The following is an 18229-nucleotide window of genomic DNA, read 5'->3' as shown; positions in this document are numbered from 1 at the left end:
GACTCAAGCTCACAAGATTAATTGAAATTAATCTCTATCAAGCACTAATCTGTTTCCTGAATTCTAAAACCTTCCACTAAAAAGAAGAGTATATGAGGCCAAGGCAGAGCTGTCTTCCAGGTGGGCTGCGTAACCTCCCTTCTCTGCGCCCAGCCTTCCCCTCCATCCTCTTAGCTCTTCATGCAGCGTCAATCTCAGTCATTCCTGGGCACTAGAATCATTACAATCAGCATATTTTCTTTTTCACTCGCTCACTCACTCATTAACTCAATATCTATTCAGTATTGCACAATGATTTATATTATGCTCTGAGAGATGAATATACGTATATGTTTATTATATTCATTAATATGAACTCTATCCTCAAGTTTGTTCCATTCACCACAGTCTCCTTCGTATGTATCTTCTAAACTTTACTATTTTTGACTCTATATAGTAAGCTTTTTACATAGTAGGAACTACACACACACACACACACACACACACACACACACACTCAAAAACAAGGAAAACAAGGGAGGCTGTGGCATAATATCTGACAAGAACTGTTGGCATCAACTCTTTTGGAATCTGGAAACTTACCAAATGCTTGCAGCAACCAGAGTGCACTTATTTAAAAAAAAAAAAGTCAAATATCAGTAAGGACAGAAAACTTCATGGCATTTTAGTTTTCTGTAGTCCCATACCTGCTCCCTAGCTCAGGGCTAGCCTTGAAAACAACCCCACATTCCTAGTACCAGCACAGTACTGGTATCAGAGGGATCAGAGAAGTCTTCATTTGTGAAGAATTACTGTTGGTTTATCTATCTGGTGGCTTCTTCTTGAAAGATCTGCTTCAAAGGCTTTTCTTATCTCACCTAAATCAGAATTACCCAGCACCTGGCACTAAAGCTGCTATCTGAATTGGGAGGGAGGGATTGTTGAAACATTTACAGGCAAATGTTTTAGTGACTGCTTTCAGTGGCAATAGATAACAGTTGGGACAAATAATAAGCTTGGGAGAAAAAGCTAGGGAATGAGATGCTTTGGGGAAAAGAACTTTGGAAAGCTCTGACATATTCCGAGGCATCTAGAAACTATTCTCATGCCCAGAGTTGTGCACATGCTCAGGAAAGGCCTGAGAAGGCCCTAAGCTCCCACCTATGGCAGACCTTGAAGCTCTATGCAAGCAGGCTAAGGCCAAGGCAGAGTTGTAGACTTCCTGGATTAGTGTTGAAGAAGTGCCCCAACACACACATAGAACCCATCTGCAAAGACTGGGAGATTTTTGGTTCCATGTGTATAGGGAATTCTCTGTCTAATCATTAGCTGACTATTAAGCTAATGGAACAGAGGTCTCAGTTGCCACTCATAAGAATGCAAACTTTACAAAATTGGGTGAGAAAAGTCACTAAAAAAAAACCCTACAACAAGCAGCAATCAAAAAAACATGGAGAAAGGGGAAAATCTGATTTGTAGAGCTGCCACATTAAAATACTGAAAATGTCCAGTTTTCAAAAAAACTTTGGAGGTATGCAAACAAACAATAAAATATGTCCCATACACAGGGAAAATAATCAATAGAAACCATCCCTGAGGAAGCTGTGACTTTAAGTATACTAATCAGACTTTAAATCCACTAGTTTAAATATATTCAAAAACTAAAGGAAATCATGTCTAAGGAACTAAAGGAAAGGATGAGAACGATGCCTCTCAAATAGAGATTATCAATAAAGAAAGAGAAATTATAAGAATAAACCCAATAGAAATTCTGGAGTTGAAAATTCAAAAACTAAAATGAAAAATTTACTAGAGGGGCTCAGTAGGAGATTTGAGAAGGCAGAAGTAAGAATCAGTGAAATTGAACATAGATCAATTAAGATTATCCAGTCTGAGGAACAAAAAGATAAAAGAATGAAGAAAAACCAACAGAGCCCAAGAGACCTGTGGTACACTATCAACATACATATAACCAGAGTTCAGAAGAGAGGAAAAAAAGAATGGGACAGAAGAGCATTTGAAGAAATAATGGCTGAAAACCTCCCAAATTTGATGAAAAATATTAACTTACATATCCAAGAAGTTCTATAAACTTCATGTAGGATAAACTAAAATAGATCCTCACCAAGACAGATCAGACCAACTGTTCAAAGTCAGCAAGTATCTTGAAGGCAGCAAGAGTGAAGCAACTCATCATACATAAGGGATTTTCGATAAGATAATAGCTGATTTCTTATTAGAATCCATGCAGGCCAGCAGGATGGCATATTCAAAATGCTGAAAGAAAAAATATATACACTAAGAATTATATATTCAGCAAAATTACTCTTCAAAAATGGAGAAATCAAGATATGCCTAGATAAATAAAAACTGAGTCATCAGCAGACCTGTCACACAAGAAATACTAAAGGGAGTTCTTTAGGCTGAAATGAAATAACACTAGGTGGTAGCTCTAATCCACATTAAAAAATAGAACAGGCAAAAGTAACTTCATAGATAAATATAAAAGAATTAATATATTTTTGTAACTCTTTTTAAAAATCTGATTTAAAAGACAATTTCATAAAGCAATGATTATAAATCTATGTTGATGGGCACACAATGTATAAGGATGTAATTTGTGACAATAAGAGCACAAATGGGGAAGGGTGAAATTATACAGGAATAAAGTTTTCGTATACTTTTGACAATAAATTGTATTACTAGATTGTCATAAATTAAGATGTTAATTGTGATCACAAAGGCAACCACAAAAAAGGTCTACAAAAATATATGGCAAAAAAATGATAAACGAATTAAAATGACATAAAAGAAGGCAAATAACAGAGGAATTAAGAAAAAAAGGATAAAAGACAAAAGAAAACAAGTAGAAAAATGGTAGAAGTGCTTTATTATCAGTAATTAAATGTAAATGGCCTAAACTTTCCAACTAAAAGGAAGAGGTTGGCAAATGGGTTTATAAAAAACATAATTTGACTACAAAAATTTACTTTAGATTCAAAGAAAAATAGGTTGAAAATAAAAGGATGGAAATAGATAGTACATGAAAACAGTAACCAAAAGAGAGTTGAAGTGGCTATAGTATCGGACAAAACACACTTTAAAACAGAAGTTACTAGAGACATGCTTTTGTAAACATGCAGGTGCCCTAGACCTACAGAACCAAAATCTTCAAGAGTGGAACTATAGCATGTGAGTTTCAAAAACAACACACTTCACAGATGTTTCTTAGCACCAGATGTTGCAAACCAGAAATGGGAGTGGAATTAGCAGATTGGATAGAGTCATCTCCTTGAAGGCTAAAACAGGCAATAAGAATGAGTAAGGAATTGAGTAAGATTGCTTGAGCAGCACTCAGATGCCTGAACACAAAGTTCAGACTGTACAGTTAAGAAAATGAAGTCAGTGAGACTGCCAGTCTAGAAGAATAGGTCTTGTTAGGTTTAAAAGTGAGTATAGGGGGAAAACGGGTTTAGGAAGAAGAAAATGGGAGCTTGATGGAAAGCTGTATCATAGGATAATGCTGTATGTTTTGCGCTGAGAAGAATAGAATACTAGAGACCCTGAGAGCCCTACAAGAGCCACTGGCCAGGACTGCCTCTGGAAATTACCAGGACCTGCTTGGAGCTTTGCCGTGATTCACCTTCACTGGAGCTTGGGCCTTGGGCCAGAGCCGGCAGAGGGAAGACCAGCAGGGAGCAAGTGCCTGCTGAGAGCTGTGACTAGAATCACTGGTGGGAGCTGCTGCTGGAATAGCAGACAAAGTATCAGCCTGAGGTCTATCCAGCCATTTCTCCTACAGCCCAGTTTTATTCTTGCTTGACATTCAAGTTCAGTAGAGATTGCTGGCTTTGAAAAAACAAGAATGCAAATTTTCCCCCAGGAAACATGCTAAAGTTAGAAGCCTCAAAACCTCTGTTGGAAGCTTGAGCCAGACAGAGAGATCTTGAACTGTATGCAGCCTTCAGATTCTGGGTGAGTGTCACTGGTGGGGAAAGGATTATAATATTGCACACAGAGATCTTATGAAGCCTGCCAGTGACCCACTGATGAGAACTTCAGGCCTTCATTCCCTGAAGTAGTACTTTATGATTGTGTAGATGAATACTTCTAAAGTTGGATGTGTATATCTGATGTGCTTGTACAAATATCCCAGTCTATTCGAGCTGGCTTTTACTCAGTCACAGAAAAGAACAGTAGTGACTACCAAAACATAGCTCTGTCAATTGGCATCTGAACTTTTTGAAAGCTCAAGTATTGTTATATTTTAAACTCTTATATTTGAAAAAATTTAAGTATAATTCTTCATAAAGTCAAGTTAATACACATTCTAGCAAAAATTTGGGAAGATACTTGTCAAGGAAACACTGACGTATACCGGTGTCACCATCTTCACTGCCACCAGAGGGCAGCACTTGACACTGGCTGAGGTTCTTCAGGAGAGAAAAGACCTATTTTCTGAAACAGATCACCAGTTAGGCTTCCTGTTATCTCATACCATCCCATCTGTCTTGAATCACAAAGGTGACTGTAGAGCCCAGAAAACTGGAGAACATCCTAACAATTGCTAGTGTGAGTTTCTTAGATGTTCCATCTGCAAATGTGAGGAAGTCATAGGACTGTGTGATGTGGCTTTCAGCATGCCTTTGGTAGGGCCTTTGATGGTCAAAATACTTGAACCACGGGCTATGGTAGCAGGTGTTTCAGAAATAATTACACACCAGGGGTAGTGCTGGCATCATTATCTGCAATTTGAAGACAAATAGTGCCCTGATCTCTCTATTCTGTCCCTTATGAAGGACAGACACCTATCCCAGCCCAGTAGGTCCTGCTTTCCTGAGCCCCACGGATACTCCAGCTCCAGCTTTCTCTCAGCAGCACAAGGCATTGAAGCTGCTTGTGGGGAGGGCCACTGTACTGGTACAAACGTATGAGGTGGTTGTGAGGGGTTTGGGGGACTTGGAGGCTGATGGAGGGAAAAGATATGACCCTGAGAGGCAGCAGCACATAGCCTTTGTTGGGCGGTGCTGCAAGGGGAGGTCCTCACAGCATGAGACTGTCCTAAAGCTCTCAGCAAGGGGCCAGCATCCAGAAGGAGAGGAGGGTGAGGGAACTCCCAGGGGAGAGGGGGCTGAAGAGGGGTCTTATGGGTCTAGTGGTATCACTAAACACGACAGAGTCTCTGAGTCAGAGTCCCAAAGGGCTGTAACAACTTGGGGTCTTTTAACCACAAAGCTCTATCTTATCAACAGTCAGCAGAAGTGCAGTGAGGTCTCGAAGGGTATGTAAAGCAGGCTGGCTCTAAGTGGCTAAAAATCTGCTTGTTAGGCTATGTTTTAAATAATTGGATGTGTAAAAATTTGACTTTGGTGCTGGTGGGCTTTTGAGCTAATGGGTTTCAGACTTCAGTGAGGAAATAAACAACCTAGAGGCCGATACACAGAGGCCATTGTTGGTTCATTTATACAACAGTGGTATAAAGCCTTTGGTGGGATTAACATATAGTGGAAAGAAGGGAACATGGAAATAAAAGATGATAAGAACTTTCCTGGTTATGAGTGACTAGGTAATGTGTACCAGTTGTTCCTTCTGCTGAGAACAACTAGAAAAACTGAAAGCAAAATTATATGTGTATATATATATATATATATACACACACACACACACATATAAACACACATATCTACATATTGTAAAAGCATTGGACAGTAAAGAATTACTGCTGACTGATTTGGCCATGTTCTGGGAGAAGAATAACTGAGAAGTAGAGGAGGGCTTTAAACAGCTCTACAGGGCAACGAGGAAAAAACATGGACACTAGCTCAACAAGGATGAGGGTCCTACAATTTTATTGACCCCAAAGTGCTGTAACCTAGGAGAAAGTGTAAACTGGAATCAAATCATCTGTGGTTGACAGTTACATTGGTGGTCCTCAATAAATCATGTCCCCTGGTATTTGTGTCTTTGTGTTGTAGTCCTGAATCTGGGCTGGCTCTCTGACCTGATTTAACCAACACAATGTGGCAGAAGTGATGTTCTACCTAAATCTTAAAAAGGCCTATGAGTTTCTGCTTTTGTTTTAAGCTAGCCACCATTTAAGAAATTTAACTACCCTAAGACCACCTTGTGAGAAGCCCCACCTAGCCATGAGGAGAAGCCACATGGAGAACAGAGTCCCCTGTCCAACAGCTCTAGCTGAGCTCCCTGCCACATGCAGCACCCGCTCACCAACGTGTAAGTGAAGCCATCTTGGAAGCAGATGCTCAGCTCCAATGGAGTTCCCTCAACCAATGCCAAGTAGAGCCAAGTAGAACTTGTCCCCACCAAGTTCTGCCCACTTACAACATGTGAGCAAATAAATAAAATGATTGTTGTTTTAGGTTACTAAACTTTAAACTTTACTGTAATGTGTTACAGAGAAATAATAATAAAAGCACCAGTCTTTTATGCATGGCAACTGAACTTTGAGCCATCTGGGTAGCCAAGAAAACCTTGATTTTTAATATTGGATTAAAATGATCTCAGTTTTGCAAAGATCCCCAGGTATCTGGAAGTAGGAAATAAAAATGCTTCCTGGTATAAGATAACATCTTCTTAGTCCTCAAATTATTTCTTAAAAATTTTAAAAATATAGTATCTGTCACACAGAGATAAGTAAGCACACAAGTCAAGACAATATGAACAAGAATCAGCAGAAAATGAGATGATAGAAACAGAACCATAGGAATTTTAGACATGTGAATTATCAGACACAGATTTTTAAAATAACTATCTATGACCAGGAAGATAAAATATGAGATTGAGAATTTTAAAGAAAACTGAAAATTATGAAAAGGGATATTTCAGATTTGGAAAAGAAACAGAAAAACTCTACAAATAAAAAAATACAACAACCAAACTCAAGAACTCAACAGTGGGTTTTATCGGGTTAGAGAAGTTACTGGAAGATAGGTCAGAAGAAAATTGCTAGAAAAAATTACAAAGGACAGGAAAAAATGTGAAAAGATAAAAGACATAGAGGATTCATTAAGAAGGTCTTATATATATGCAATTGGAGTCTGAAAACTAGAGTAGAAAGAGAATGGAGGAAGCCATTTGAAAAAAATAATATGTGTGAATTTTCCAGGTTCATGAAAGATACTAATCCACATATACTCACTAAAACCCAAGTAGAATAAATAAAAGAACTCTATGGTCAGTCACAACACAGAAAAACTTCCAAAAACCAAAGATATAAAGCTTTTATGACCCCCCCAACTAGAGAAAAAATACAAATTACCTTTAAAGAACAACAATTAGACTTAAAACTAATCTTTCAACCAAGATAATGGAAGCCAGAAGACAGTGGACTGAAATTTTCAATGTGATGAAAGAAAATAACTGAAAACCTAGAATTCTATATCCAGGAAAAATTCCCTTCAAAATTGAGATGAAATAAAGACATCTTAAGTTTTTTTAAAAAAAAACACCATAAAAATAATCACCAGCAGATTTTGCACTAAAGAAGATAATAAGGGATGTTCATAGGCAGAAGAAAAATGATCCCAGATGGGATCAAAGATGCAGGAAAGAACCAATAGTAATAAAAATGGCAAATATGCAAATAAATGCACACAAATACTAATTGTATAAAATATTTTTAAATACTAATTGTATGACATAATTTTTTAGGGTTTAAAAAATTTTAGAGAATTAAAGTATCTGCTACCAACAACACAAGTTGAGAGGGCAGTAACAGTGTTAATGTTCTAAGATTTTCATATAATCTTGAACAAAGACAAAAATACATTAACATTAGACTTTGATAAGCCAAGGATTTTGTAATCTCTGGAAAGACCTCCCCAAAATAATAAAAGAATATATAATTTCCAAACCAACAGAAGAAAAATGTAAAATAATAAGAAAGAATCAATCCAAAAGAAGGCAAAAAAGGAGAGGGAAAAGAAATATATTTTAGAGGGGACAAATAGAACATGAGGAAGTGGTAGATTAAACCTGAAAAATAGCAGTAATTATATTAAAAATAAATATAGAATAAATGCTTAAATTAAAACAAAAAAGTCATTCTGAATAAAAAACCAAAACTATATGTTGTTTATAAAAGATATATCTGATATTTAAGAATACAGAAAATTTGAAAATAAAACAAAGGACAAAGATATGCTATGCAGACACCAAAAGAAAGCAGTAGAGCTTTATTAAAACCAAAGCCAAGATAGAAAGCATTACTAGAGATAAAGAGGGATACTTTATAAAAATAAAAGTTTGATTCATCAAGAATATGTAGCAGTGGTAAATTTGTATGCTTCTAAAACACATGGCCTAAAATACACAAAGCAAAGAGTTGACAGAAACTTGAGGAGAAATATGCAAACCCATAGTCATAGCAGGAGATTTTAACACATCTTGCTTGATAGATCAATAAAATGGCCGAGGATATAGAAGATTTGAACAAAACAATTAACAAACAAAACCAAATGCTGTTATATAAAAACAAAGCACCCAATAGGTACAGAATACATATTGTTTCAAGTCCATGTGGAACATTTATAAAAGCAATAAAACAGAAAGCAATTCTCAAATCTTTAAAGATTTCAATCATACAAAATATTTTCTCTAAGGATAACACAATTAAACTAGAGAGCAAAAATTTTAAAATAACTAAAAAATTTCTATATGTTTGAAAATTAGGACATATAGTTTAAAGTAACTCATATACAAAATAACAAACCACAATTAGAATTAGAAAATATCTAGAACTCAATTTGATATTAAGACATGAAATGCAGTTAGAGTAGTACTTAGAGGAAAATGTGTAGAGTTAAACATACATATTAGAAAACTGAATCAGCAATAAATTTTAAAAAATACATAATGACCAAGTTGAGTTTATGCCAGGAACACAAACTTCATTTAACATTTAGAAACTCAATCAGGCCAGGCATGGTGGCTCACACCTGTAATCCTAGCACTCTGGGAGGCCAAGATGGGAGGATGACTTGAAGCTAGGAGTTCGAGACCAGCCTGAACAAGAGAAAGACCACCCATCTCTACAAAAAATAGAAAAATTAGCCAGAGATGGTGGCATGCACCTGTAGTCCCAGCTACTTGGGGAGTTGAGGCAGGAGGATTGCTTGAGCCCAGGAGTTTGAGGCTGCAGTGAGCTATGATCACTCCACTGCACTCTAGCCAGTGACAGAGCTAGATCCTATCTCAAAAAAAAAAACCACCAAAAATTCAATCAACCATATTAACAAATTAAAAGAGAAACAACTTATCTTCTTAGATGTAGAAAAAACATTTGACAAAATCAACAACCATTCATTCACTCCTACTAAATTAAGAAGAAAAGAAGGAGAATGCCTGCTTAGCCCCTTTATTTGACATTGCACTGAACGTCTTAACCAGGGCAGTAAGGAAAAATGCAAATGATATAAAGATCTGAAAGGAAAAAATCCAATTATGATTTGAGGTTATATAATTGTGTAGTTAGAAAATCCAAAGAACCTATAACTTAATAAAATCAATACGTACTCTTAGGAAGCTTGTAGGGTAAAAAACAATCAACATATCAAAATTCTTTATATCTGCAATGAAAAACTGGGAAAAAATTTTTAAATGTCAAAACCACAAAAAATTGAACTTCTAGGAATAAGTCCAATAAAATATATGTACGACCTAAATGGTAAAAATTATAAAACTTTAAGGTTCGTTAAAAATATCTAAATAGGTGCACATATTATAAAAATGTCAATCTCCAAATTTATCTCTAGAGTCAATATACCAGTGGTGCTACAACAGCTGGAATTGACATAAATTGAGATTGACACCTACCTTCCACTACATTAAAAAATCAGCTATCAATGGACCATAGACTGCCATATGAAAGGCAAAACTATATAGATTTCAGAGTTATAAAGATTTTATAGAACAATATCTTCCTGCATTCAGGAACAGATTGATTAATTTAACTAAATTAAGAACTTCAGTTCACCAAAAGCTACCGTAAAGAAAGTCACAACAAAGCCCTAGAAAGGGAGAAGATACATGTCATACATATAACTGACAAAGAATTTGTATGTAGAATATGTGTTTTTTAATACCACAAATTAATTTTAAAAATCAAATAAAAAATTTCTAAAAGACTAAAAGTGTTAGATGGGGTGAGGAAGAAAACGGGGCAAAACATGACAATTCTTAGAATTATTCCATTGCCTCAAAGTAGGTAGATGTTGGTAGACCTTTGATAATGACAACTATAAACTCCGTGTTTGTCTGTCTTATCTGCCACTCATTGAACTCCCTATGCATTTTAGTTGACAGCTGTCACTAGATTTTGAAGTGGAAATCAGAGGCATTGAATGCTATTTCTAATGTTAGTTATAGCCATACCACATTAACAGATGACTAAGAGTATACAGAGATTCAGAATTAAAGGCTTACATTCTGGTTGGATGTTATGTCACTTTCAGAATAAAGTTAGAAATGACAAGGAATACCTTTAAAATGAATAGGTGACTATTCCGTTTAAATGCACTCCAAGCACTTCCTTAAACCCTAAATTCTACAGGTGTTTTCTTGCTCTAAGGACAATTTGCAGGTGGGTGGCGCATTGCACTACTAGCTGCTTGAACGGTTGTGTAATTTTGGCAGCTGCCTCTGCTCGCCCTATCTCCCAAGGATTCCTCAGAGCCAAGAGTATCTGCCAAGAGCAGTCAAAATGCTGCTGATGATCAGGAATTGGATTTGTTACAAATGGAGGTGTTCCAGCCCTCCGAATTTGCCAAGTCCATTGTTGGGAGTGTGATAAATGGATGGAGTGCATCTGCCCTTGTGAGCTGACAGAGATCCAAGCAGCCTGGCACAAGGCCAGGCTTCTCTGGTGAAGTCTCGGGTGGTGTGCATCAGTCTACAACTGAACCCCAGAAAAAAGAAAATGTATGTAAAGAGGTGTTTTCCAGGGATTTCTTGCTTTGAAGGCAGAAGTAACAGCCCTTTCATTTGATAGGGCCGGACATGATATCTTTGGAACCATTAGGGGGAAATGCTGCGATTCCTATTCCAGGGCCCAGAGAGGGAACTCCACGAATAGTATGCTGTTGAATATTACGCCGTTAAAACTAATGTTCACTCAAGAGGCTTTTTCATGATGATTGTTACCTTGCTGTATTGTTACAGTTTGAGAACTTTTCTTTCTTCCTTTTCTTTTTTTCCCCCTCCCCCTTTAATTTGGTAATCGGTCATCTAAGGGAACAAATTCTAAACTTTCAGCTAATCAAAGAGAACAAAATTTGCGACAAGAGCTTTAAAATGCTTAGGGGGAAAAACCACACGAATGCTATGTATAGATTTTTATAATAAACAAAGCTAAAACAAAGTTTGACAGAAAACTAAATTTTTAGTTTAACTAAGTAAATTTAGTTAACTAAAATTAAGTTTAACAAAAAGCCTAAGACTAAATATGTAATCCCGGTGTGCAGCTATAAGCACTGTTAATTTTGTTTATAATCTTCCATTTTCCTATTTCTTTTCTACTTATTTTTCTCTGTGTAAATACATATATGCAATTGTCTGTGTGTGTATGTATGTGCATATGTGTGCATGTGTGCGTGTGTGTGTGTGTGTGTGTGTGTGAAGGTCACCAAGGATTTTCATGTCACTACATCCAGTAGTCAATTCTTAGTCTTCATCTTACATGACCTGCTAGCAGCATTTGATACAGATAATCACTCTCTTCCTTAAAATATTTTCTTCATTCGGATCCCAAGACTCCACACTCTCTGGGCTTTTCCTTCTGCATCATTGGCCTTTCTTTCTTAGCCTCCTCTTCTGGTTATCCCTTCCCAAAGCTCAGTCCTTATACTTCTTGGACCCACTCTTCTGGTTCCACAGTTCTAAATATCATCTGCCTGCTGAGAACTCCCAAATGTACATTTCCTGCAGTAATTCTTGCCTGAACTCCAGACTCATTTCCCTCTACCTCCATCTCCACTTGGAAGTCTGATCGGCATCTCAAAGGTGTCTAAAAGAGAACTCCTGAATCCTAGGAAACCACTCCCCACTACCAAAAAAAATTCTCATGCCATTTCATTACATATTACTCCAAACTTCCAATTGCTTAGGCCAAACCTTTGGTGTCTCCTAATTCTTCTTTTTCTCTCCCATCCCACATCCAATCCATCAGCTAGTCCTCAAAATACATCCAGAATCCAACCACTTCTCACTATATCCTCCACGACCGCACTGGTCCAAACACCAACGAACTGTGTGCCTGGATCACTACAAGAGTCTCCTACAAGAGTCTCCCCTGCCTTGCCTTTGTCCTCTCCAAGACTGAGTAATCCTCCTATCACTCTTCTCAAAACATTCTGATGGCCTCCCACATCACCCAGACCAAAGCCAATGTCTTTACAATGGCCTACTAAATATTCAGTGCACCTTACTTTTTTAATTTAAAAACATAAATACAAGAGGCAGCATAGTGGCGGTTACGAGTATATGGTCAAGGCCTGCTTACTTATGTTCAAAGCCTGGCTTTAATTATTAGCTGTGTGATGTTAGGTAAGTTGCTTAACTTCTTAGTGTCTAAATTCCCTCATCTGTAAAATGAGACAATGATTATCTATCTCATAGGGTTATTGTGAGGATTAACAAATTAATATTTATAACATGCTTACAATTGTGCTGGCACATAGTAAACATAAAAATTTAAAAAATGAAAAAAATAGGCATTTATCCTATTAGCAGCAGAGTTCATCAGAAATTCTGCAGGTAAAACACATATTGCCAAATGGTCCTATGAATAAGAATTTATAAATACTCCAAACATCTATAAAAAGGATGAAAAATGTTCTGGTTGAATAGTTTTAAAATGAACCCTCATTGTTTTATGCTTTTTAATTTATTCTGAGCTCGGGGTTAGAATGGATTATACTCCATGATTTATGCTTCTAAATATTTTGGTACTTTTTAAGCATTCTATTGCTGAGCTGCTTAAATATTCATCTACTTCCTAATAACTTTAATTCCTAAAATGAGCATGATTTGTTCAGTTTCTCATGTCCCTTGATTTATAAAGTCTACTTTACTTTGCTGCTCTGCCTCTGGATTTTTATTGCTGTATTAAAATGAAACAATTTGATCCAAACCATACAATAAACAAAAGCTCACTGTGTATTCCCACCTATACCCATGATAGGTACAGTAGGGAGAATGAGTCATGTGGAATTTCCAGTACAGAGTAATAAAATTAATGGACTTTTTAGTGGCAAAAATAGCACAGACTCAATTTTGAACATAGCTTTAATCATTATTTAAATCTGCCTGCAGGGGAAATGAGGGCCATGGCCCCCGCCAAGAGTCTGACACTCACAGCTGAGCTCTCACTTCCATTTTCTAGGTTGCCTTTTATACCCGAGCATAACTGAAGAATAAAGGACACCCCCAAATCCCACCCTCACCTCCCACATGCAGAGCACACAGCCATACCCCTCAGGAACTGCTATGAGCTCCAGAGGACAGAGGGCCTTTCACTCACAAGTAAATTTCTACGGATTATTTGAAGTGGAAAGACTTATTTGGAAAGAGGCCAAATATGCATTTGAATATAAGGGAAGTTACAGTATTTGCTCAGAAAAACAAAAGGGAGTTAGGACTTGTGGAAGATTAATGAAGGGCTCATAATGTTGTTCAAGAGACGATAAATTAGAGATTTTTTTTTATTTTGTTTTTGGATAGCTGAGTTGAACTTTTAGAATATGTGAGGTGAAGTTCTGTTAATTCCAGAAATTTCTTCCAGTCCTAAATGGCATTTTGGTGTAAACTGGTCCTGTTGCTGGAACTCTTAAGGGCCTCTGCATGTTGGGATGGGCTAGAGATCAGCTTCCAGGTAAAGAGAAACTTCACCTTTGCTGCCAACAGCAAAATGTCTCAGGCTCAAGGACAATGCAGCTGTTGGGTCGCCGTCTGAAATGTCCGTCCTTGGTGCACTCCTGGCCAAAGAATGACCAGATGCAGCAAAGTAAGGCAAGCAGAAAAATGAGGTTTATTGAGGAGAGAAAGTAGGATTATAGAGTAAGAGCAAGATACAGGTTTACAAAGCGAGATACACACGCCACAGATAACGATCGGACCCACTGTCACAGCAAAAAGGGTTCGGTTATGGTCTGGATCTTGTTTTATAGTGTGGGGACTGGGACCTCCCTCATGGTTCAGACGTCACCGTGGAACCACCTTGATTGGACAGTTGCAGTCATGTGACCTGAGTCTTACTGCGCATGCGGATCTCCCATGAGCCTCTCTGAAAGTCGTGGGGGGCTGTGAACCGCTTGGGCATTTACTTTCCTCCCTAGGTGACCCAGAATCCCTTGCTACCTGCCTAACACAGCCATTGAGATTTCCTTTGACGTTATGCGGAGAGATGTAAGACCGCTGTCCCTGCACATTACAAACAAGAGACACCATTGAAAGAAAACCTTATTTCTTAGTTAAATCACCATGAATATGAAACTTACTTCGCAGTATCTGCATGCATAAAGGTTATACAGATGAACGGTGCCCTTCTAAAATGTCATCCTTAATTCTTGCCAAATAACCCTTTTCCTCCCTTCTTTTTATTTTAAAAGAAAATTGGCCCTGAAACATCATCCAGACAAGAATCCCGATGATCCAGCTGCTGCCGAAAAGTTTAAAGAAATCAACAACGCCCACACCATACTCACGGATCTCTCCAAGAGAAGCATATACGACAAATACGGATCGCTGGGACTCTACGTGGCAGAGCAATTCGGGGACGAAAATGTTAACACCTACTTCATGCTGTCAAGCTGGTGGGCAAAGGTGAATCAGATTTATTTTTTTTTCCTCAAAAACAATTTCCTGGAGGACCATGGTCTTATTCACTCTTTAAGACTCCACCTCAGAGAAAGTCTAACCTTACTACTATTAAGCTCCTATAAATAAAAGGAGATATTGCTTCCACCAAAAGCTGTTATTTGAGGATCATTTTTGGTTTAGCTCATCAAATAATTATAAAATACCACAGGACTTAAAATACTTTTAGACATTAATTATATTTGAAATTGAAGCTTCAGGTTAATTCTGAGTGCCCCCTCGTCCCCTGTAATGACTAATTAAGAACTGACTCATTGCTCAAAACCAAAAATAATTTATTAGTGTGACAACTGCTTAATAAATTATTATAGAACAAATTTAGCCATGTACTCTACTATCTATAGCTTAGGCTACATCAGCAAACACAATACTGGGCAGAATGAGTGGTAATTATGTCAGAGGCTCACATGGAGCCTGCTGTGAGGTCGTGGAGAAGGAAATGAGGGGGAAAGGTGAGAATTAAGTAGTGAAGGACAGGGAGTTGGAGAGGCAGAGAGGGGGAGACAGACTGAAATGGATATCTGGTTAAGAAAAAGGCAACATTTTTAAGGACTCAGTGCAATCAGGATTAGCTTTTGTATAGTAAATTGTATTTGGTTTCCTAGGAATCTCTAATATATGTATGTTTGGTGATTCTTGTTATGTGTTTATGAATTCTAATATCCTTATCTTCTGATGAAAGTATATTTACACACGGGCCATACATCTAGTTCATCAGCATATTTTATGGACAGTTCACTCCACATTCATATAAGTTGCAATTAATAATAACAATAATTATTATTATAGTAATAAAAACCCAAATCTCCAAAAAAGGCAGGTTTCATGCTCAGTAGCATTCTGATTGCTGTTTTTTTCCACTAGAGAATATGTTTTTGTGAATTTGTCTGCTGAGTCTGCAACCTGCAGCTTCACGTGCCTACTGCAGCCCCCAGGGTTCTTTTTCTTGGAGATACCTGGAATTCCCATTGAAACCCTTTTCTCCGTTGTTGTCGAAGACTTGGGAGGGAGAGAAGTTCCTGTTGAGCAGATGTGGAACTTGGAATGAGAGTGTACATACTGACAGTGTCATTTATGACAATAGGTTGAATGTTTATATGACAATATGGGCTTGCACGGGAACCTCAACTCTAGGCATGTTCTCTTCCCATGGGAAGATACACCTGCAGTTCCAGATAATCACCTATGGGCAGCACCTGAGTGCCTACAGGGGCCTGCTTGTGTAAAAATGAGAATATGGTTCTTTGCCCAGGAGGTTGACAAAATTGATCAAAATTCATACAGACAAGCAGAGTCTGCCCACTAGTGTGAGAGATATACAAAATAATTTCTGATGTGGCTCTCTAAAAAATAAGGCCATAGAAAATATACCTTTCCCTTCTACTTGTACCAAAGCCCAATTGCACGGTGCCCATCACAGTGGCCTTGCACACAGCAATCATGTCTGCACTACATGAATGAATCAACATGCCATCAAAGATAGGTATTTAAACAATCCTGGACATCTACTTGTGCCTAGTACTGTGCTGAACATTGTAAGGGATAGGCAAGGTTATTTCCCATAAAAGGCAAACAATCTAGTTGGAGTAATGAAAGGACAAAACAGTATATGAATGGGAAGAAAATTTTCAGCGACAAGAATAATGTGGAATTGCATAGTAAAAACAAAAAGGGCAAAAGTAGCTAAAGAAGGGAGGAGCTTCCTGGGGGCAATGCAAGAACACTGCACAGGTGGGCCTTGGAAGCAGTTGGTGAGCAGAGGGTGTTGCAGTTGTTTTCAGAGTAATTCACCTAAGACAATGAAAATGTAAAGTTTCCTTAGTAAAGGGAGCCTGCATGCAAGTGTGTGACTGAAGCTCCCCAAGCCCTCAGAGGCTCCACCCCACACCTGGGGCCAGAGCCAGGCAGCAGGAGGCCCAGGCAGGACCCAGGTAAGGGTCGTTAGCATTAGGGTCTTGACCTAAGGTTACTGAGGAAGCTCAGAGGCACACAGGTGATCGTTATCCCTCATGCTCCCTTAGTTGGATAACAGGTGCATTCCAACGAATGATGTGTAAGCCACTTTCTATTTCAAATAATATATTTTTAATAAAATCATACTTTGATTTTGCTCAATTCACAAAAATGGACTTCTTACAATTTCAAATTGGGGAAGTCGGGAGTTTCTTTTAATCTTTAGCTATGACAAACTTGGTGAGTAAACATTTTATGTTTGTGGGGCTGATCAATAGATGAAGCTAACCATTTATTTATTACTTTATACATTCATTAATTCAATATGTGGTCTGTGGGGTGAACGGTGATGTCTTCAGGTCTCTGAGGGTACAAGGGTGCAGACTTGATTTCTGGGGTTCTCCCCTTGCCCCACCACCCCTCACCCCCCGTTTTGCCTTGCCTCTGTTTCCCCTAGACCCTGTTTGTCATCATCGGCCTCTTGACAGGCTGCTATTTTTGCTGCTGTCTGTGCTGCTGCTGCAACTGTTGCTGTGGACACTGCCGGCCCAAATCATCGACGCCAGAGGAGGACTTCTATGTGTCCCCAGAGGATCTCGAGGAGCAGATCAAGACCGACATGGAAAAAGGTGGAGTGAGATGAGAGCAGGGGGCAGGGGTAGTGGGTGGCCCTTCACAGGCCCGACCAAGCACCAGATCCCACGGCGGCAACAGCCACCACGGGAGTGGGAGAGACCCAGCAACCAAATGGGGGGATCTCACAGACCATCAGCTTCGGTGCATTTTTCAAGATGGATGAAAAGACAGTTACCTTAGCCAGGCAGAGACAAAAGCAGAGCCTAACACTGTTAGAAAGAAATCATGAAATATGCTGACAACAAAGCAAAGCAAATACAATTCACAGTCTCATTACAACAGTGAGCTCTGGAGTCAGGAGGTTTGGGTGAGACTGACCAGGGTGGGAGAAGCCAGGTAGAAATTTCTTCTAGGAAAAGCATTTCAGCCTGTTGCTTTTAGAATCTCTATTGGAATAGATGGGAATGCACATCAAGAAAAGCCGCCAACCCTTGACTTTTCTTCTTTTTGATGACTTGGTAATGACTTTGGATAAAACTGGGGGAAAGAGGCCCTTCTTCTCCTGAAATGCAGCTTCTTTCAGGGCTAGCCACCAGCATCAAGGATGGGAGTGTCTGCGTTGCTAAACCACGCTGTGTGCCTATGTGTATGCATGGCTGTGACGGAGTACTTGATGCTTCCAGTTAATTATACCCAGAAATGAAAAGGAAAAAAAAATGTAAAGAAAGTTAAGATCTCACAGAATTCACAGCACCGGGAATACTTTATGTTCTCTGGGAAATGCCTTTGTTTGAACAAGGTGGGGTCAGACCTGCTGTTGTCTTGCTCT

At 38.4% G+C, this 18229-nt stretch overlaps 1 protein-coding gene across 2 annotated transcripts in view; it reads left to right on the top strand.

Annotated features, from left to right (window-relative positions):
• DNAJC5B (DnaJ heat shock protein family (Hsp40) member C5 beta) overlaps positions 1-18229 on the top strand; it is a 59284-nt gene that overhangs the window by 26081 nt on the left and 14974 nt on the right. Inside the window, exons 1-3 of one of the 2 annotated variants that reach the window (XM_045560582.1) lie at positions 3870-3954; positions 14604-14817; positions 17282-17453. In XM_045560582.1, the coding sequence (XP_045416538.1) occupies positions 3935-3954; positions 14604-14817; positions 17282-17453 (406 nt within the window). In that variant the 5' untranslated portion in view covers positions 3870-3934. Of the gene's footprint in view, positions 1-3869; positions 3955-14603; positions 14818-17281; positions 17454-18229 lie in introns of those variants that run through there. The other variant, XM_045560581.1, reaches the window with a different exon arrangement.

Source organism: Lemur catta, chromosome 9, assembly GCF_020740605.2.
Source record: "Lemur catta isolate mLemCat1 chromosome 9, mLemCat1.pri, whole genome shotgun sequence".
In the NCBI taxonomy this organism is placed as follows: domain Eukaryota; kingdom Metazoa; phylum Chordata; class Mammalia; order Primates; family Lemuridae; genus Lemur; species Lemur catta.
This window is presented reverse-complemented; position numbering and strand designations above follow the sequence as displayed.